At 44.1% G+C, this 22,341-nt stretch overlaps 1 protein-coding gene across 2 annotated transcripts in view; it reads left to right on the forward strand.

Annotated features, from left to right (window-relative positions):
- Positions 1-22,341, forward strand: part of LOC311427590 (ubiquitin-conjugating enzyme E2 R2) — a 51,309-nt gene that overhangs the window by 15,782 nt on the left and 13,186 nt on the right. Inside the window, exon 1 of one of the 2 annotated variants that reach the window (XM_084505044.1) lies at positions 20,326-21,074. The exons of the other annotated variant lie outside the window; for it this stretch is intronic. Within the exon in view, the coding sequence (XP_084361170.1) occupies positions 21,006-21,074 (69 nt within the window). The 5' untranslated portion in view covers positions 20,326-21,005. Of the gene's footprint in view, positions 1-20,325; positions 21,075-22,341 lie in introns of those variants that run through there. 2 annotated transcript variants of the gene reach the window in all.

The raw sequence follows: 22,341 nt of genomic DNA on the forward strand, positions 1-22,341 counted from the left end.
GTTTGCTCTGTTGCAAGTATTCATGAATGTAAATCAGGTTAAGTTTAGCCTGAATTGCTTTTATTCCAAGACAAAAGTGATATGCAGTTGAAAAAGCTCACTAAAGAAGTTTGCACCTGAGCAAGTGACATCTAGTTTGCTTCTGTTTTTTGTGTGCTGATCCTTGGTATGATTAACAAACAGTTCCTAGAACAATGAACACTGTCTCTACTGCTCTACACTAAGCAAAACAATCAGAAAGAACAATTTAACAGTGATATAGTGGCTGACTCATGCCACAAAGCTTGGTATTCCTTTAATCCTTCTATAAACTGTTTTATCCTAGCTAATGTAATTGTGGATGTTCTTATTGCCCATATAATGTCTAATCTCTTTTGAATTCTGCTAAACTGTTGGCCTTAATGTTGCTTAGCAATAATTAGCAAAATACAGGTGCTTTGTGGTGTTTAACAGTTGATCAAAGCTTTGAATTTTTTGTGCTGACCTGTTACACCTATGTTGGTAATATTTCACTATCTCTGCTGAACAATGAGGGGTAACACGTTCAGACTGATGCTCACATCAGCCTGATTGCCAGCCCTGTGCTTGGATCCTTTAAGCTTGTCTTCAAAGCTGTTGTGTTGTGTTCCCACTTGACACGGGAGTGCTTGATAGCATCCTTCATAAACTAGGAAGTGTTTTGTAGAAGCTTCAGATGCACAAAACACAAAGCATCTGCGTCCATTTTTGTGCAAACTTGTGAGCTGCCTAGCTGGATCCTGTTCTGCTACTTCCAGTTTGACTTCGAGGTTAAGCCAAAGGATGCTTTTTACTCATGGCTATGACAAAGAAGGAATAGTAGCTGGCATTTGGACACTCTGTATGTCTGATCTGGAGAATCTTTGGTTTTGCTAGGATATTGAACTGGTCTTCATTTTGTGTTCTTGATTCCTGCTTCTTCCTTTCTCAAAAGCTTTTGCTGCTAGGCAAGTTGGGTTGTTCAGGGTCAAAGTCCTACTTAAAGATAAGGAATAACTTTTACATAATCCCTGCTATGCTTGTTGCAATATTTTTATTCCTTGCAACTCTATCACACTTTTTAGAGCAATCTCTGGTAAGTAGGATAAAGACCTAAAATTGTACAGAGGTGCATGGAGTGTGAACAAGTTCAGTACTGGAACAAGGTGGTAAAGGCCAGCCCATTTTTCTTTAAGTGTTCAGCTTTGCAGTGGGACTTGAAAGGGCTCTGTCATCACTTGTCTGGGGACAACCCTGCTCTCCTCATGGCTTTGGTTTGCGCAAGGAATTTAGTAAGTGACTTTCCACCAAAAATAGTGGGCTATTGCTTAGGGAGAGGTTCAGTTTTGTCCTCATCTTGAAGAGACTAAGCCCATTCTTGTTTTCTGCATGTGTAATGTAGCCATCAGGCTGTTAGTTGATGCAGGAATGAAATCCTTCATTCCCTTTCCCCTTGTTGAAACTTTACCTTCTGTGCCCTGGCTCACAGTGGGGTGCGACCGAAGCCAAGCCAGCACGGAGGAGATGTGCCTCTGCAGCCAAAGGTGCTCAGCTGGAAGGAGGGATTGCTCCTGTTTATCAGCTCACTTTCCAGTGTGAAATATTTATAATCCTGACAGCATTTTCCAAGCTCTGTGCTCCGAGCAGGCGGACTCCTCTTGTCTTCTGGCTTGGACTTCTACGTTCCTGCCTGGCCAGTGGCCTGATGCCAAGGGGAAGGCTGGCGAGCATCGTGCTTGGTGCCCTCCAGGGCAGGGCATCCTCCCAGAAGGTGGAGGATGCAAGTTAAAGTGCATTTGGGCCGCTGCCCCAGTGCTAGCTGGCTGAATAAGGTGTCCCAATTTAGCAGCTTTTTTCTTTTTGAGGAAATAGGCCAATCATCTGAACCAAATGTGTGGTAAGGCTGGCCATGTACGGGACTTCAGGCTCTGAGTCAGCCCTGCACAAATACCTGCTGGTAACCTTGAGTTTAGCATTAAGTTCACTGAGTTCAGCCTTCAGGATGCTTTAAGGCATTTCCCTTTCTGTTGCAGCTATTGGGCAGTTCACCAAGCATTACCGAGGAGGGATATGCAGATAATCCTGATTTTAGGCAGGAAGTTTCCTGGTATGGTCAGCACTTGCTCCTCAGATGCACTTCACAAGCTCCAGACTCATGGCACTCATCTTTGCGATGTTTGTTGTGTCTTTCCTGTTCTGACACTGAGAAAATCAAAGGATGAACTACTTGTAAACAGCTATTAACTAATAGTCTCTTTTGGAGAGTACGGGATCCTTTTTATCTGTTTAAATGTTCGTGTTTATCTTTTTGCAGGACACTTCTTACATATGGAGTAAGGCAGTAGCCTTAGCCAGTTCCTGTTCTGTGCTCAGTGCCTAGTCATGTATTCACGGGGGGAAAATCTTCTTTTGAAAAAGGAAGATGACTTTAAAAATATCCTTACAAACACATTGATTTTTTTTTTCTAATTTTATTGTTATCTCTTATGAATGTTCCCTGTGGCTGATTACTTTGCACATTATTTTTTTCAATGAAATTTTCTCATTGGCTTGCTGCAGTCAGTTGTCTGTTGGATGAAGTTCTAACTTTAAAAGAAATCTTTTCTCACTGGAAGTAACTTTAATGTCCTGTGATAACATGTACAAGAATGTCAGATCAGTCAGTGTTTAATTTGCACATTAAAAATCGTGTTGTTGTGTCTGTGTTAAACAACTGAATTGTAAGGATAATGAACTACTGATGCAGACTTCCATGATCATTAATCTGATGTTGTGCTAGCTGTGTTTAAAGCTAGCTGTTTGCAGTGAAAAAACAAATGAGCTATGTGTTACCTTAGGTATAATTAGATATCCTGCCTTGTATGTTTATTTTGGAGATTATAACAGAAGCACAAAAAACCCTAGGATACAGCCAGCAATGCCCAGTGCAGAAAGAAGTGAATGTACAATGGATACAAGCTCTACAGCACATACAGCTTAGGTAACAGTGTGGGTTACCCTGCTTTGGATTTGCTGATATTTTTTTTTGTCCTCTGCTGATAGCACAGTGACAGCATTTTAATCCTGCTGGCTGTGTCCAGTAACATGGACCTACACAAACCACAATCTGCTGTCCACACATGTGCTACTCAAAGGCTGGGCAGTGTTCTAGCAAACACGAAGGAGTTTGTTGTGCATATGCTATTGCTTGGATAGTCCTGAGGTCACTTCCCCAACATCTGACCCCTCGGTTTTCCCTTTGAGGAAGATCTGGACTGTTGATGCCTGAAAATGCCGTTTCACTTGCTGTTACTGTGGGCTGTAAACAGCCACTGTGCTCACCCTTTTTATCTCTGCAGTCTTTATCGTGAGAAGATGACGTGCCTTCACTGAGCTACTCTAAACAATAGTTAATTATGTAGATGTCTTCCAGATACTTGTTTTGAGATAAACACTTTGAAGCCATAAAATACTCTGGATCTGCAGCAAAGCTGCCAGTACGCTTGCCTTTAGCACAAGCTATCTTGCCAGCAGTTTCCTACGAGAAAAAATTGCATCACGCCTCGCAGTTCAGGGGTTATCACCAAGAGCCATGCAGCTTACTGCTACCACCATGCCATGGCTAAAGGTATATTGCAGAAGTAGGGCTAGTGTGCCAGAGGCATTATTCTTTTTGCAGCCTGAAAGTGCAACAGAAGTCCGATGAGGTTAGTGCTGACACTCCTGCCTCTTTGTCCTATTCCAGTGATATTTTTTTCAGGAACAAAGCCCAAATTAACTCCATGTTTTTGTTGGTTTGGTGGGTTTTGTTTTTCATTCTTTTTAAGAAGTATGGAGCTGACTTTAACTAGTGGTCCTGTGTTAGTTTCAGCATCATTCTTCTTACCTTGCTTTCCCCCATTGATGCTCGCTTATCCTCTTCCCAATAGGATTATTTGAACTGAAAATACTGCAGAGTAACTCTGGCACTTCAGTCAGCAGAAAACTATGTGCTACTAAGGCTCTTCTCTGCATAACAAAGTGTATTTTGAAATTTGTCCCTGTTACAGGAGGCAGAGGTTGCAGTTGGTGTATCTTAGGGTTGAGATGTGCTTTGCTGTTTGTGTCACGTCCAGTGTGCTCCCAAATCTCTGACGTTAAATATCCCAGCCCACAATGCAGTAAGGGCTTTGTGGCTAGTAATGAACTGCGAAAATGATGGTTGCTGCACAGCTTGTGGCATGCAAATACAATTAAATTAGAGCTCTTTGAAAGCCAGCCTATTCTGAAGGGTGGTGACAAGTGATTTTTCTGCTATAACTAGGCGATGTAAGAGCTGGCTTCTGGCAAGTACTTCATCTCCTCCAAAAAGTTAAGCATGGCAAGTTAATGACATGCTGTATAGAGGTACATGTGCTGCTGAAGCCATAATTTTAAAATCTACATTGTAAATGAGGTGATCACTGAAGCTGGTTGGAATTGCTGGCCCGGCTATCTAGCCTTACATAAGCAAGCTGGTCACTGATGTAAATTACTTCTCCCTGCTGCCACCCCCCTGTACTGCACCTACCATGGAAGAAGGTAGGTGTAGAAGTCCGTGGAAGAAGGAAGTCTGTGGCTATGCCTGTTCTTCCCAGAGCAAAAAAGTACTAATAGAGAGAATATACATGTACAAATGCAACTTGCAGAGTATTGGTAACGCCTAAAAATACTTTTTTTTTTTTTTTTTAAGACAGCTTACAAAACTGTCCCATGTCATGAGTTTTATAGCAGGGAAAAGAACAAATATTTGTGCAGGATTTCAATAGTAGGTAGAGTCCAGGCTGGACTCTTCCTGTGTGTGCAGTTCCACATTTGCTGGAAAGAAAAAAATGTCCACTTGGTCCTCTTGCCTGAAGTCTTGACACCTAACTAGAAAAATAAAGCCGTAAGTGTTCATTTTTTTCCAAAAGAAACCAATTAGATTAAAATGAGGGACTTTCTGGTTTGTTACCTGGCACAAACAGTAGTGCCAGCGCTGGTGGGGGGAAGGACCTCTGCTGTGACCTGTGCTGACTTACTGTACTCTTGCTCAGGGCTCAGTGTTTGGACGCAACAATTTTTTTAAAGATATATTACTGAGGATTTACAAGAACACATAGCTCAGTGTGAGGAGCAGGAAACAACAGTTTATGCCTTTCTGTTTGGGATGGGTGGGGGTTCACATGCCTGTACCAATTAATGCCACCCATGCTATGTCATTATCCATCCAGCTTCTAATAATCTGTTTTGGTGTAGTAATTCTGATTGCTGCTTGTGTCCTGGTGTGACAAACCACACACAACGTGCTGCTCGTTTGCTGGACTGGGATCCTGAGCTGTCCTGCTCAGCATCCAGCTGGTCAGCTGCTCTTGTGGTACCTGTTAGTCCTCACTCATTTGAAAGCTGTAAAGATAAACAAGCTCGAGGACTGTTTTGGTATTGTAGCTTCAGTGCTCTGCTGTTACCCCTAGCAGTGTGCACCCTGTTTGTGCACCAGCACAGCAGCTACTACGACGTTTACACATACAGCTGCTTTAAACATCCACCACGGTGGAAAGAAGGTATATGAGCAAGCTTGGTGCCAAGATGGTAGTGATGTTCCCCAAAGACAGATGGAGAAGGAGGACCTGTCGTTGCTAATGGGGAAAATATATACAGAAGTTCAGGCTTCTAAAGAAAATTTGACCTTATTTCAGTAGGTAATTATCAGATAGTAGTGTGTAGACTTCCTGCCATCACTTCTTCTGGACAGCTTTAACAATAAAAGCACACTGGTTTCTCTTTCCTATACGTTCTTAGAACTGGGATCTCTTTAACTTTCAGATTAAAGATGTGAATTTATCTCCTTCTAAAACTAGTTTCCATCTGCGTTCACCATCCACTACCCCTTGAGTTTCCTGAGAGCTTTAATGAGTTCACTGTAACACTTTCTGTTATTTTAAAATGCCTCCTTGCTGTTGACAGGCTCTTCATGCTACAGAACAGTGAAGCTGACTGCATGGAAAGTAAGCTTGAAAGAATCTCCCGATCTGTTTTTGGCACTAATATGCAGTTCCTTCTAAACAGTTGACACTAGAATCAAGCCGTCATTTTAATTTTTGTCCTTCCAGATACTGATTTATGCAATAAATCAAAATTGCTTATGTCTGCTCAGTCCAGTGTCTTGTTGCTGATATTGCCTCATCTGTTTATTAGAATGTAATGCAGCTAAGCTTGCATTTAGTTGCATATTTTGGTGAAGAGGAACAGAGCAACAAAAGAGACTTTTTTTTTTTTTATAGGGGGGGAAAAAAAGCTTTAAGTATGGTTTGGTCACCTTTTGTAAATGGTTATAGGCATTTGTGTATGCAGGTACTTTAAATGTCCCATCTGCATCTGCTGCTTATATGTAGAGTGGCAGCCTCTCCTCCAGAGATGGACACCTGAGGCTCACTTGGGCTCTCTGCAAAGTGTTTTGATTGAGAATGGCACAGTGCAACCCAGTCCTGCTCCTTCAAGTTAGCAGAAGGATAATTCATTGAATATCTCTGTTAACCTTGTAAATCTGAATTATTCCATGTACCTGCTTTTTAACTTCACATTATAACTGTTTGGTAAGCACTACTTGAACTGTGTAATGCACTGAAAATAATACTGGACTAAAAATGGCTTTCTGAAAGCATCTTCTAAGAAGGATTTGAAAGTCCACATGCTGACTTCTGGAGTGTATCGTCTGGTATTTACCTGTCTGTACTGGGAAGATCCAAGGCAAACACAGGCTGGAAAGAGGCAGACCAAAATGGCACATATCCTACTTTTGAATCACTTTAATTTTTAGGCTATTATGGAGTATTCAAAATACTTCAGAACCGAATGACCTAGCAGTTCAGTGGGAAGAGATCAGAGCTGTTAGGACACGGAAATTTCAGATTAAATATTGCCAGGTAGAAAACCTTCCAGTTGAAGCTTTTTGCTTATGTGTTGTGGCAGGGCTAAAGGTGTTCAGTGAGGTTAAGGAAGTTTCCTTGAGTTAGGGGTCACAGGGGGCCATTCCAAGCAAGCAGTCTGGGTGGCTGTTTAGCTTCTGACAGCCTGGCATCCCGAGCTCCTACACTTCCTATGCTTCATCAGGCTTTGTACCGATGCCCCTGCAAATGCCATATAAGTGTCTGGTGCTACTCAGCTGATGACCTAGCTGAAATATTTCTGCGATGGGAGTGCCCTGACTTCACAGACATACCGGGCGTTTGCAGCACAGCTCATGCTCCAGATTCTATGGAGGAGCTGCTGCTCTGCCTTATAAACACCGCTTAGCAGTTGAAGAAATGCTGGTTATTAGAGCTGAATTGCGGGCATTTTTGCCATAGTACACAACTCAAACCAAGCAGCTGCAGCTGGTTTCCTGGGATACTGGAGCAAGAGCCGTGAGCAGATGAAATGTTGTTCCCCTTGTGCTGCTGGACACATCAACTATTGTCTAATCAACTTACATCGCAGGGCTGTTTGAAGCATGCAGTATTTGGAAAGAATTAGCAAATCAATAAGGCGCCACTTACTTTGTTAGCACCTGAGGTTAAAAAGTGGTGATGGCAGATATCTCTACCCCTTGTTGTATTTCCTGTGGTAGATGTGGGTTATGGCTTGTGTAACTCCCAAGTATCCTGTGAGGAAGGTTAAGAATTCCTGATATTAGTGCAAATGTCCCTTTTAGCATGACATAGGGTAATTAACTACCCAAGGATTCTGATTTTTTTTGATATCCAAATGAGTTTTTTTTTTTTGTTTGTTTGTTTGTTTTAGCCTCTCACATAGTGGATACTGCACAATAACCTTCAGAGTGAACCTGGGATACTTGCTGTAAGCAACCAGGCAGGAATGTGTAGGAAATCTCTTGCCATTTGTGGTGGCTGGGGAGGGGAGTGACAACTTTTCCAAACTTCAAAGCATAGCATGCTAATCTGAAACTGGATGTGTCTTGAATTAGACTCTTAAAAAAAAACAAACAAACAAACAAAAAAAAAGACTAATCCTTACCCCACTGCTAAAACCTAGCTTGATTTGAAGGTATTTTGAACGTTGGTGATGTGTATTAACTCCAGTCTGTTGTTAACTTTAAAGTCCATATCAGCAGCAGTGTGGCCAAGATGTGGAGACTGAGCATCAAGAAATCTGTTCCTGAGAAGGCAGGTGCCCTGTTTGGGAGGGGGAAGTCCTTGTTGAGAAATCTTTTTTCGTTTTGGCAGGTTCTAAATTTGACTTGAAACAAAAGCATATATAATGGATGTTGTCAATACTGTATGTGGCTTCTGCTGCTTCCTGTGATAGTAATGGCTTTGATTCCCTCGTAAATTCACATACCAGTGGTAAGTGAGCTGTCTTGTTCTCCAGCAGCTTTCAGAAAGCACCAGCTTCTGCTGACCTAATTGATGCCAAAGGTGATAATTAAGCTTTCTAAAAAGCTCTGAAGGCAGTCCTATTAGAGTAAGTATTCCTGACTGTACTAATAGGTGGGTGAAAAGTGGGAGTTAAAAGGGATTCTCTTATCTCTGTGTGATTGCTTAGCTATTGCCATGCAGGGGAGGAGAGCTCATCTGTTACTGCAAAGCATCTTATAGTAAGGAGATGCTCATATTCCAGTATAAGCATTGCCTCTGGATGTGTTCAGGTGCACCAAAATGTGGTGTTTAAAAAACAAAAAAGAAGATAGCGTTTTTACTTTTGTGCTTCCAATAAATTACTTTTTTTTTTTTTTGGTAACGGAATGTATCCATTGATAGCAGCAGTGTGCCAATGTCTCTGAAAGTAACAAGTTCAAGATGGTAGTGCTTGTGTGAATGTTAAAACCAATGCAAGTGACCTTACTTTCTTATGTTTAAGGAATGGGTGGACATGGTGCTTAGAGACATGGTTTAGTGGGTGACATTGGTGGTAGGGGGATGTTTGGACCAGATGATCTTGGAGGGCTTTTCCAACCTTAACAGTTCTGTGACTATCCTTGTCAATAAGCCTGGTGCACAGCAGAAGAGGTGACTTACTATGTGCCATTTTGTTGAAGCACTTTGTCCTTTAAAGTCTGAGAGTTGTTGAGTTCAACTTGTTTGGCATAATTAAAAATATATATATATATATATGTTTTCAGGTTTTGATTGTTGGTGTAAACTTGTTTCCAGTGAGACAATCAAAGGCCAGGTTCTGGAGGTACTGTGTGATGTGCTGTATTGCATTAAAACTAGCATTGCTGGATGTGAATCAGTACAATGCGTGGATGGATAATAATTGTAAGGATCAGCTACGCGGCAGTTCTTAGGGGCAGAGTAATGCTTGGTTGGGCTGTTTGTGTGCCTGATGCACAATGAGAGTTGTGGCATGGCCGGGTTCCCTGGCACTTGATCCTTCTCTGCGGTATACACAAATACCTTTTGCACCGGTCACCCAAAATCCTGTCTTGGCATACCCTTTGGGTATTGCTGGGGCTGTTCCTAGGACATGCATCATCTTTATTTCACAGGGCCGTTCGGGGCAGGAGGGATGTGGAGGCAGACTGCTGATCCGTGAAATGCTACGCCTTTTGGTGCAGGAACAGGCGCTCTCGGATCTCATCCTCAGCTTCCCAGGCTGCCTTCAGTGCCAGCCAAGGTTACTGCTGTCGCTGCCTCTGATGGAAGTCATTTTGCATGGCTCAAAATGCTTTTCTGTGGAGGCCACAAAAACTGGGACGAGGTGGGGTAGGAGAGATTGAGAGTGGTTATCATCAGTAATGTTGAGTTGTCAAGAAAGGGAGCAAAGGTGATTGTGTGTGGCTTTTCTAATGGGGAAAGTGCTTGGAATCAGTTCCTGCAACAGCCCCCCATGCTACTGCTGTTATAGTGCAGGTATTTCCACCACTTGTTCCTCAAAACTCTTTGCAATACGGCAGTGCATAATCAGAGGTGGTTTTGTGAGCTGACTGTGTTCCATGACTGCCCTTGCATGGCTAGATGCTGCTTAAACTAAAACCATATGTATAGCACAGGGCTTTTCCTAGCCCAAAATTTCCAGCACATGGCTGCTCCTGTACAAAAGCACAACTGAGGAAGACACAGAATAAAGCAGCTGGAGGAAAGGAGTTCACAACTGTTGGTCACTTTGCATGGTTCTCCCATCCCAGTAAATAGCGTGCTGATCTCCTGACTCTGCCAAGATATACAGAGCTCTAAATGCACGCTGTTGCATGTGTGCTCCATGGTAGCAACTCAGTTATTCTGTTGTGTTTTTTTTTTTTTTTTCAGGAAATAGATTTCTTACAGGAACATAATCGTAACTAGCTGAAACTATAGCTTTGCAGACTACTTAAGGGGAAAAAAATTGTATTTGACTTCCCGTCAATTTGCAGTGTAATTCTCATCCAGAAATCTAACACAGCAGCAGGGTTTATTATATTTATAATTTAAATAATATATGATGATGCTTAGCTTTTTTTATATATTATTTATTAGGCAGGGAATGCCTTGAGGGCTATAGTTTCTGTTTTAGTATATCCAGGTCTTCCAAAGCAAGCCCTGTCAAGTGGCAATTGCTGTAAGCACACTGATCATGTGGGCTTTCAGTTGGTCTGCGTGCAGCTGTGTAATTTCTGGTACTATCTGAAAAATAATTCAACTTCAGTTCCGTTAATGATTTTTTAGAGAAATTTTAGTTTGCATATCAAGCGCAGTCATGAAACGGAGATCTATAGCTTCTTGTGAAACAAATCTTTCAGCTGCTGAAAGCCAAACCTCTCTGAAGTACTTTAACAGCACCCAGCTTGTAGCTACCATTGCAAAGTGCTGAAACAGCATTAACCTTTTCGACATCTGAACCTTTTAGCAGAAGCTGGCTGCTTTGCTCAGTGCCTGATGCCAGCTGATGCTGCACGTCCTCCAGTTCTTTAAGGGCTCTTACTGGAAACTACATGGCATGTGGGTGGATGCAAGCAGATCTCCAAATTATTTTGGACTTGGCTTCTTGTGCTAGGCTGAAGAAAACATTATGTCAATATTGGTGATTACCAAAAAGTGTAACATTTCCAAACTTCCTGAGGGAGTGAAACTAGCTCTCCACTTTTTGCTATACAGCACATCAGTATGCCTTTGCACTTGGGCTGCAGGAGTCATGGGGAGCTGGTGGTCAGCCTCTTCTGGCAGATAACTAGCGACAGGACAAGAGGGAGTGGCCTCAAGCTGTGACAGGAGAGATTCAGGTTGGAAATGAGGAGACGTTTCTCCTCAGAAAGAGCCATCAGGCATTGGAAGGGGTGCCCAGGGAGGTGGTGGCATCACCATCCCTGGGGGTGTTCAAGGAAAGGTTGGACGTGGTGCTTAGGGACAGGGTCTAGTGGGGGATACTGGGGAGGGAGGGATGGTTGGAGCAGGTGATCTTGGAGGTCTTTTCCAACCTTACTGATTCTGTGACTTGAGAAGCTGTGTAGCCGCTGAGATCTGTTCGCAGGCTTGCCAAATGGAGTGCAAACAGGAGATTTTGCAGTTGATACTGTCAACAGAGTGCATGCTCTGGAAAAGTTGTCTTCTAAAGCGAAGCATTGAATGGTCTCGGCACATATGGAACATACTGCCCTGAAGTTGGTGTAAAATCACTCAAAGGATTTGTTTCTGCAGTGCAGATTTTAAATATCCTTACTTTCTCTGTGCATAGACACAATTTAATTAAAAACAGTAGTTAGCCTGTCAGTGTGGGACTGCATAAATCAGGTATGAACACTGCTCCATGTTCTAGGAAGCTTTTGGAATTCTTTATTCAGTTTGTATGCTAAATGCTATCTGCAGCCTAAGAAGGACAAGAATCCTCCTTACTGTAATCAAGGTAATGTAAAATCAGTAGACAGAGCAAGATTTAAATCAACTTGCTTGGTACCACGTGTTTTTGTGGCTTTCAGACACTGATTGCTGGTAATCTGACTAGAAGCAACGCATCTGTGGGCCAGCACAGATGTCAGCGAGGTTGTTCCCGTACAGTCGAGTATCTGTTAATTCATAATCACATCTGCTTTATCACCACTAGAGGCTCCTCCAAGTCTTGCTTTGGACTTGTTTGTGTGACGGAGCACCTCATCCTTTAAGTAGGATGCGGATGTCTGAATCTGTCAGCGTAACACCTCTTCACAAGCAATGAATTGATTTTTAATCAAAATAATCATTCACTCTGATGGTATAGCTGAACCTGACTCATCAATCTGAAATATTTACAGACCATTAACTGCTCATGAACTTTAAAGTGATGTTGAGTAGAATCTTGGAGCAGTGCTTACTATTAACCAGAAACTAGTGTGACAGTATATGTAATGTGAGTGTGGGTAAGTAATTTTCATTTAACATCAATGTATTTTATTCCAGTATAGATGAGGCTGTTATTACCCACACGGGTAACTTTAGGATTCAGACACTTCCATGCACATCTGTGGTAGGTTTCCCATGACAGGGCTGTATTTATACTTGTGTTCTTAAAAACATTAAGCTTCTGCTGCAAAGTGGTTGTTATTGCATTGTAATTTGGTGGGATGCAGGCATCTCAACTCAGGTGCCACATAACTGAGGTTCAGGCTTGGATCCAACAACTGAACAACATTGGGACTATGTTTTCAAAAAAATACTCTTGTAAGCTGGAGAAGAATATCCTTATGGTCTCAAGGCTAACATATAAATAAGGGTGAATTTTCTGTACTGTCTTTTGTTGGTTTTTGACATCCCCAGTTTATTCCATGTACAAACCAGCAAGTCCTGCACTCAGGTCTTGGGTTTTGTAGATGTGCAGGTATAACTTTCCTCTGAATGAAGAGGTGTTAAAATTCCCAAACAGTCCACGTGGATGCCACAGCTTTTGAGTGTGGCAGTGTGCTGGAGCACTCTGCTGGAGCTGTTGAAGACAGAGTGCACACTTGTGGAGGTCTATGCAGTCACAGGTATTTATGTGTGCTGGTCATGGCGTTTAATCAATGGAAGAGTGTTCAGAGGAGTCTTTGCAGGAAAGCAGTGTGACTTGTTTCTGGGGACGCTTCCCTTCTGGGAAGACTGGGTTTTATCATCTGTCCTTCTGGCATTCAGTTAGTGTCCTTAAACTTTAAAACCTTAAAGGAAGGGTGAACCTGAAAAAAGTCTTGGAGATTTCACCAGAAGGCTCTAAACAGAAAGCAGTATTTCACAATAGAGAACTTGCTCTAAGTTTTATAAAAATCTTTTTCTTCAGGCATCAGCTGTTCCTACAAATGTCCATAGCCATAGTTGTAGCATCGCTTGCAAGAACTCTCTTCCTGTGAATCTACCTCTGCCATTTAATCTTGCTGCTCAACTTGGATTGTTCTGTTTTGTTTGGTTGTGTGTGTTTTTTTTTTTTGTTGTTGTTGTTGTTGGTTTTTTTTCTTTTTCTTTTTTTCCATGGTATTGTTTGAAGGCTTTTCTTCATCCAGTCTATGATAGAGCTTCCCTTCCCTATCCTGGTATGACACTTCTGGATGATTGCTTATCTGTCACTCAAGCATCTTTCAAAGTTAATTCAATCTGCCACTTTAAATCAAGCATCATATCGGCAACGTATGCTTAGATATCTAAAGCTTGTTTAACTTTTAATTTCATCCCAGTTCCTTTCTCTGTACTGGTAGGCAGTAGTGTTACTAGTGCTATTTAAGAGTCATTGTTACTTGCACTACTGCAGAAGTTTGCTCTGTTGCTGCAGTCCAGCTTTCTCTGCCCAAACGATCGGATCTCCTGACGTGTTTTCGTCTTGCCTATCCCCTTCCATTTCTCTGTTGTGACCTTGAGCACCTCTTGACCTGCAGTAGTCTGAAGTGGTTCTTCCTGGCTGCTACTCTTACCAGGTATGCCTTCCAGTTTAATGTGAATGTTTATGATTACATGAAAGCTGAATTTCAAGGCTGTCTGCAAACTCAACTCCTTTGTACTAGTTCTGTTTTTGTCAGAAGCGTAAAGGGTACCTTAAGCATCTGTACTGCACTGCAGAGGAAACAGCCTGCTTTGCACCTTTTTGCTGGCTCTTTTGGGAGTTATTTCAGGGAAGTAAGGATTCTGGCTCTATCTAGATGTCATATTAGTCATTTACACAGTAACTTGTTGGAACATAGGTATGAGTATCAATGCTAGCTCTCACTTAATTGTGTGTTCTCTTGTATATCCATCTGGCCTGAAAGATGTCTTTTCAAGCATTCATCTATTAATAAGAACAACCATTTTGTAGATGCCTTTTTGTCTAGCCACTTGTAATTAGATTTTAAATGAGGCGTGATCATTACAACAGGGAGGTGACTTGCAGTGCTCTGCAGAAGGTGAGGACTGCACGTGAGCTGATTTCTCTTCAGTAACCATTTCCTTAGGCCCACGCTGCAAGTGTGAGGTCTGCATGGTGCTGAGCAGAAAGCACTCAAGATGTGGTTCAGATAACAGTAGTACTTCAGAGCCACTGGAGCGGGTGAATGCCTCGTCCTTGTGACTGCAGCAGCAGTGTTTTGTTGTGAGCACAGCACCCGCTTTTATTCAGTGTAAGAGCTGAAGGGGGTCCTCTGCCTGCTTTAAGGCAGTTGTTGCACGTAGGCTTGCAGGAGCTGATACCACGGTGGTTTCTGTCCAGCCCGTGCTTTGGGCTGGGGGCAGGACTGCTGCTCAGAGTGAGGAGTAGCAGCTTTCTGCCGTGAGGCCTGGGTGAGCTGCCAAGTCATGTTTTGGTATTGACGTAAGGTGGGTGTCTGCTTTGAAATCATGAAATGAATTAAATATGATTCCAGCCACTCTCCCTTTCCTTAGCAGGCTGAAGCTCAAATCAAGATGCATGCACTTTAATGTTCTGGGACTTGAGTTTTGTTTCTTTATTATTTAAAAAAAAAAAAAGACTAAATGTGAGGGTTCATCTCATTAATTCTCATCCCTCGCCGTGCTGTTTGCTGGAAGCCCAAGTCATCGCTGCTAATGAGTTAACCCACACTGATTGTTATGCTGTGAGCTCCAAATCACTGAAAACATGAGGCAGGGGTGAAAAGAGGTAGAGAATGGCACAAAACTGAATGCTTCTTGAATTTGACTCTTCACTAACAAAAAAGACACGCTGTTACCCTAGAGACAATAGCCTGGAAGCAAGGTCGGGTATGTATCAGCTAATGCACTTATTTTAGCTTAAACTTAAACTTGATCTGCTTGAAGCAGCCTGTGGTAATGGAGGTGACAGGCACATCATTATGCAATAATGTGAAAATACCCCTTTGTATCTTGGACACAGGCTTCCCACTGGTGAACGCCTCCTGACACGGCACTAGTTCCTGCAGGGAGCTGGGAGGCTCTGGGCAGGGGGCAGTTTGCAGGGGTGCATCAGACCTTGCTGACTCAGAGGAGATTGTGGACGCTTGGCAGGCAGGTGCATCATACAGTTACATTTATACAGGCTTATAAATCTAAATTAATGCAATCCTGACCATGTCTCCTTTCTAGGAGACGGTGCTGCTGTACTTAGCGCTCTGGGTTGGAAGTGGCAGAGCCCAGCAGACGTGCTTGCTGCCGCTGAGTAAGTGCAAGCTGCCTCTGCCTGGACTTGCTGCCTGGCACCAGCTCCCAGCAGGAGGGTTCACAGCTGGCAGTGTAGCACCTGAAAGGCAAGAGGCATGGCTGCATGAGTGCTTAGCCAGCTTCTCTGTGGCAGCCAGCATAGGTAAGTTTCTTAGAGGACTGCATCTCCTTAGTTCAGTTGTTACAAACATCTCTCTTGTTTAAATAAAAGCTGGTGTGCCAGCTTGAGAAGCCTCTTGAAGAACTGCCTGCCTGCCGTGATGAGAAATGCGAAGTTGTGTAACACTGCAGCACCGTGCTTTGGTTTACACTTGCAATGCTATAAATATTCCCTTCCCCTTGCTGCTTATGAAAGAGGTGACTGCATCGAGGCCTGCCCTGAGTTTTTAGCAGAGCATGTGATTGGTTTCCCTTGAGGAATGCTCTCCTCTCGCATGCAGCCTGGATTGCATATGAAGAGAATCAAGGCAATTAGTCACTGACTGACTCATGAATGGTTAGGCTGGTGTTTGTTTAAAGAACTGTCTAAAAATAGTTAAACAGGCTGGAGCAAATGGTGTTTGTGTATCAAGCTAGTTTGGACATCATCTTTTTGCTCAGCAGAAGCAAACTGTATGGCCTGCCTCACGGAAGAATAAAGCAATCTGCTGCGTTTTAGTGAGCGTGCGAGCTGCCAAAATGGAACAAATAGTTGAGCTCATAGAAACTCTGTCAAGCCTGATGCAAAAGGCTGTGAGAGCAGTCTGGTTTGCTCCTGATCGCCTGAATATGAACAAACGAAGCTGTAGCAGTTGCCAGGGTAAGTCCCAAGTACATCGTACTGCCTCCTGTTCAGCCACTCCATGGGTGCACGGAGTGTCTGTGTATAAATCTGCTTACAGGAAGTTATTTACCCAGATCATGGAAGTTCAAAACGTGAGATTGAACGGGATGCTGAATATGTTGTAGGCTAATGCAGCTCATAATGAGACAATCTGCTGGGCCCTGAGGCCTGGCAAGGGGAGGCAGATGCCCAGAATGTCAACCTCATGCACGCTTAACTGGAGGGCTTCCACACATGCTGCCGGAGATGCCAGCAACGTAGCATGATACTTTGAATAAGCAGCCTCAAATATTCCTGCCACTGCTCCAGCAAAACTCTATTACTTCTGCTAATAGAGTTAGAAAATTGTGGTGATGTTTGTCTTTTTCCCTGGAGTGGACACAAACCATTTCTAGAACAGCTCAGCTAGTGTCAGCCCTGAGCAGGTCAGGTACCAGGTACACCTACAGCAGGACTCCTTCAAGGGACAGCTTCTCTTTAAAGCAGAGACCTAGGTGGAGATGTACAACAGGAAGCACCCAACAGGTACAGCAGCATTGAGTATCTTTAGCTCCCTCAGTGAGACTTAGACACCAGAGAGAGACTCCAGCTTCACACACTAGGATTTATTCTTCCTATCCTGTCCTAATGGGGAAGTCAGTATTTTAGTACAGATATAAGTAAGAACTGAGTCAACTGTTTCTGCCCAGAAAATAGTCACACAGAGCAGCCTCTCCGCATAATGCACACCCAGTGAACCTGACTTCATGCCATGCAGCTTGTGTACAGTCTGCAGGGAAAGTGGCGGAGTCATCAGACCCAGGAGCAGAGTCTCAGCGTGAGGACTTCAGCAATCACAAAAGCTTTCACATCTGGCCCATCAGAATTTCTGATCTTTTCAGTCTTGTCACTCTTAATCAGGCCTGCTCCTGTCGTGAAGGCTGAATTAGAGGCAGAATGAAGTAATATTTCAGCACGGAAATTCCCAGGAAAATACAGAAACCTCATTATGGCATTCTCTTTCTCGGGTGGGAATACGAAATTGCTGTAGCACTCAGCTATGTGGGGGAAGTTCAGCAAAGCTGTTGGGCTGGCAGCTAGCAGTACAGAAGAGGACTGAGCTGTTCTGTTTGCTTTTGTCCTATATAGCTGCTCGTAGCTGCCTTTTCTGTGCTGAGCTGGCAGACAAATGCAAAGACCAAGTGGAAAATGGACAGGTTAGAGAAATACTTTGATGGTTCTTCTGTTCCAACTCAGCATATCTTCTGGATGGTACCTACAAAGCCTGGTGGGTTTTGTAGCACCATGTGAAATCAAAAGGACAAGAACAGTAATGGGAGGGCACTTGGCTGTTATGCTGCTGCTGGTACCTGCTCATTTGCCTGAGCTCTGGGGAAAATGGCCAGCAGTTTGGGGCAAAAAATGTCAAAGTAACACACTCTTAGGCACATGTACCAAGGAGATCAGAAGCCTGACTTGCTCTGAGACACTGGCTTGGCCATTACTCTCCTGGGGCATGGAGCTGGGGCAGGAAAAACCTCTCTGCCTGAGAGGTGGGGCATGGCAGATCTGACTTGTATGCAGGCGGTGGTGGGCCTGCTGTCCCCTCGCTGGCAAGGCTGTGTGACTGGGGGGACAGCTCCACAAGCGTGCGGGTGGCCTGCTGCCAAGGGAAACTATTACTCAGCTCTCAGCCCGGCCCTGTCTTTCTGTCCCCCTGCAAGCTCTCCAGAACGCGAGTGCTAACAGCTGCCCTGTCTGCAGCTGGATGTTCCCGAGCCCGGGAGGACAAGGAGTATTTTTTGGCAGGAGCCAAAGTGGCTGTCTCAATTAGCGGGGCAATATCATGGACTATCCTTGCAGTATTGACTCCTGCAGGAAGGAAATATATTCTCTGAACTGCTCGAGATCCTAAGTGCAGCTGACTTGTGCAGGCTAACTCTAACTCAATCCCTGAATGAGTAGCAGCTGTCAGGAGGAGTTACCACCATGGAGGCTAAAGTCTCCAGGCTGAATTTCTAGGATATCAAACAGACAATATTAAAAAAAAAAAAAAAAAAAAGGAGGGGGGGAGCTTTTATGTCTTTTGAGTAACGCTAGAAGAAAATGGTCTGTTTTCCAGGCACTGCTTGTTCTGACTGACTTCATTGTTTAGAACAGTTTTATTTACTCAGGTCCCTTGGGATGCCCCAGACAGCAGAGTGTGGATGTGTGAGATCACAGGAGCTTGGATGTAAACCAGCTGAACAGGGCTGTGGGGAGCCCCCCCACTGCCATTCAGCTCAACCCCAGCATCATGTCTATGATTAGTTCTCTGGTTTCAGGTCCAGGGAGTGAAAGACCAATATGTGGCTCAAAGCCCCTGTTTAAAGGTGTGATTGTTATTTGGACCGTGGGCCAGGCTGGCTGCTTTGCTCTGAGTTGTGTGACTCAGTCTCAGCTTCATGAGGATGCAACTACAGGGATTTATCAGTAACATTTTACTGTTACAAGAAGTTTTGGTAAAAGAAAATCTGTTTTGTGTCTGAGCAATCGTTCACTGAAAGCTCTTGGTAATGCCTTAGATAACTACATTAGGAACTACATATAAGGTACGACTTGTATGAAACAAGGATGGGCTCCTCTGCCTGTCAAACCTGTCTGAGTTAACCTCACTTCGACTCATCTTTGGCATACTGACTTGTGGCTCTAATTTTTTGTTTGTTTGTTTAGGAGCTTAATGTCCTTTTTGTGAGCTCCAGCTCACTCTTCACAGTCAGGTCTTTTGCATTTTAAATTCCCTGTGAAACAGTTCAGGTAATACAGAATATAAAGTATCTGCTGTTAATGTCCATATGGCCATTGCAGCAACAAGGGAGCTTTCAGGACTGAAAGTCTTAATTCACCTGGTCTATGACCTCCTAACTTAGGTCAGAGATGTGGTCCTAATTCTCTAAAAGCACAATGAATGTCAACACAGCAATATGACACTGCAGGGAAGTCATGCCAGCGAGGACTAAAGCACCAGGGTAGCACCCGGCTCTACCACAGGGAACTACTTGGGTCCTAAGTCACAGGATCTGGAGCTGAAATAGCAGCTTTGCTCCTCCGGTCGCTGTTCCCTGGTCTAATAACTGAGCATGTAATGCAGCTGGCGTCAGTGCTGCCTTTCCAGTTCTGAAGCTGAACTGATTGCGGGGTGCTTGAAACCTCACTGATGTTTGAAACAGGCTGGTGGGACTTACTGCTGACCTCCACTAAACGTGTTTTCCGGCACATGGTATTTAATACTGCATGCAGTAATCCAGGCTTAATATGGAAGAAGAAAATCCATTAGATGAATTGTATAAACGCTCGATGTGCTAGGAGCAATAAAGGGCGTTTTGTGGGATTAGATATTAACACTTAACCCAGTAGCAGTCTGTAGTTCCTGCTCATGCTGCCTTTCCCCTGTGTTAAATGCATGGTGTGGGTAGTGCTGTGCTGGCAGTAGATGTTCATTAGGAGTGCAGCTACGGAAAGCCGTGATGTGTGCAGCGAGGAGCCTGGCTCTGCCTGTGGGCAAGGGACAATGCGAAGACCTTGTGCTGCCTGCAAGGGCTGCAGCTCTTGCCTGGGCACGGGGGTGATCTGCAGGAGGTAAGAGCTGCACACCGCCTGCAGGAGCTTGGCTCTGGGCTGGCTGGAGCAGACCATCACAAAAACATTACCAAAAAGCACAAAAAAAAAAAAAAAATCCAACTCTTCCTTTATATCTCAGTTTGTTGGGTTTTCAGAGGGTGCTCGCTCCTGTTGCTGTTGTGGGTGTTCATAAGGCTTGCGCTAAGCTGGCGATGTTATAAAATAAAAACTATCTTTGCCAGGCACTGTCAGAAACATCGAGCAGCTGCAGTTTCCATTGGCTGCTGTAACAAGCTGCTGGTTCCCCTGATATCCCCAAATCAGGTCAGTTGTTGTGACGCTGGTGGCTTTCCAGGAAATGGGTGCTCCCCCTGTTTTATCCCCCTCCCGTCGCCTTTCTGCAGAGGACAGATAGGATGGATTCACTGTTCCTACCATCGCTGCCTTAAAAACAAGGCATCTGGGTTTTTCCAGCATGAGAGGAGTAGGATAAGTCAGTGTCAGACTACAAAATGTCATATTTTGTAAGCTGGAATAAATACTGAATTTCTAGACAGCTGAATTTAGGCAGGAATCCTGCTCGTGTTAGTGTTTCCCAGCAAGAGGGAGATGGTATTAATTCGTAAGTGTTGCTTCAAGTACATGGCAAGACCTCTGGAAACTCAGAATCGCTGCAGTAATTATTCATAATGGCTATCAGGGCTTAATCCAGTGGTTGGCAGAAACACTAGGTTTCCATTTTCAGGCTGATAACATGGATATCAAGTAGGATTTTATTTTTCCAGCATATATGGATTTCACTGTGGCTGTGCCTTACCAAAGCTGGAGACTGAAGGAAACTGAAATTTGAAGTGTGATCACCATTGGCAATGCTAAGGAGCAAGGCAGTGAAATATGAAAACAGCTGAAATGAGTGTGGTGTCCCAGTAACCTTAAAAGCTGCGACTTGAGGGTTGCAGTTCTCATTGCAGTAGCTTGGGAAAATGGTTTCTAACTTATTTTTTTTAGGGACCATACGTATGACCAGTTATAAGTTGGGGAAAGGGGAATGGGTTGGGTGATCAGTCCACCATCCCCACATCAAATGCATTTTGTGGTGTCAAAGAGCTATGGTGAGATGGCAGCTGAAATCAGGGTTATTGCTGGCTAGTTTAAGCTCAGCTGGAGGAGTCAAACAGGTAAATGCAGTAACAGCTGGGTGCTTGAAGGTGTGTGTGGATGGCAACAAATCCGGGGTCCTAAATTCACCTGGCTGTAAGCAGGCTGGGAGCGAGCTGCCCTGCAGCTCTGACACTGGGTGTGTGGCAGCCCCTGGCTGAGCGCTTGCCAGCTGTGGGAAGCAGCTCGGAGCTGAACTGGCTTTAGATTGGTGAAACTGCTACTGCTTTATTAAAAAGAAAATGTGGTTATTGCCTACTTCAGTTCCTTTTTTGCCTCTTAATATGTTTAGAATTGGGTTTTTAGTGGGGGGGAAGAAACCTGACTTGTAACCGTGGCTGTTGTGTCTGTGCAAGCAGTCTTGCAGTTTGTTTTGGAATTTCTTGGCTAACTTAACCCTCCAGAAACTCAAAGAGCATTCAGCGAGTGCAGAGTAGCTCTACGTAACTTCCTGTGATAGCCTGTGTTGCAGAAGAGACAGAGTAAACCTCCGGGACCTATTTATAATGCTCTGGGAAAGTTGTTGGTTTCGCTTTTCAGCTTCTGAATGATCTCAGTGCAGGGACCTGAAAGTGGCGCTTTTTAGAAAATTCCTGCTTGTAATGTGGGGTTTCTGAATTCAGGGGCTTGTGGCTCTGAAATCAGGCTTTGTACAGAGGCTCCGTGTGCTTTGTGCTCCAGCACAGCATCTCGACGTGCTATACACACAGGCTAGCTACTGTCACTGACAGATAGCGTGCCCCTGTGAGTCCCCCGAACATGCGAGTGGCTACAGGCAAGCTTGGCTCTCGGCTGCTTCTGCATGAGCAGAAAAGACTCCTCTAATTTCTCTCCAGTTGCATTTTTCTGGTGCCAGAGCTCAGGAGGCATCCTTCCCATGGCAAAACACCAACTTTCATTAGTTCTCTAATATTTGCTGTTGCAGGCAGGCAGATTGCCCTTTTCTATTGCGGAGCTGTGGCTACAGAACAGGATCTAGAAGTTGGAAACCATCTGCTAGAGCATATAATGTCTGCATGGCCGTCATGCACAGAGCCCATGGGTGCTGGATGGCTCAGCTTTCCCAGAGGTCTTCACCCAGCCCTGAGGGCTTCATCCCAGGATGTGGGATGTGGGAGCAGAGGGGCTGTGTGGGGAGGGGTGGGACCTGCTTCCTCAGCCCCCAGCCGTGTATACGGGGTGTGAAGATGATGCTGATAAGCTGCTGGCAAGGTTTTTTAGCTGCCTAGTAACTATACCTGTGTAGAAGACACGCATGTAGCTCCTGCCAAGAGATCTTGTAGCTAG

This window comes from Aythya ferina (genome assembly GCF_964211825.1).
Source record: "Aythya ferina genome assembly, chromosome: Z".
NCBI lineage: Eukaryota > Metazoa > Chordata > Aves > Anseriformes > Anatidae > Aythya > Aythya ferina.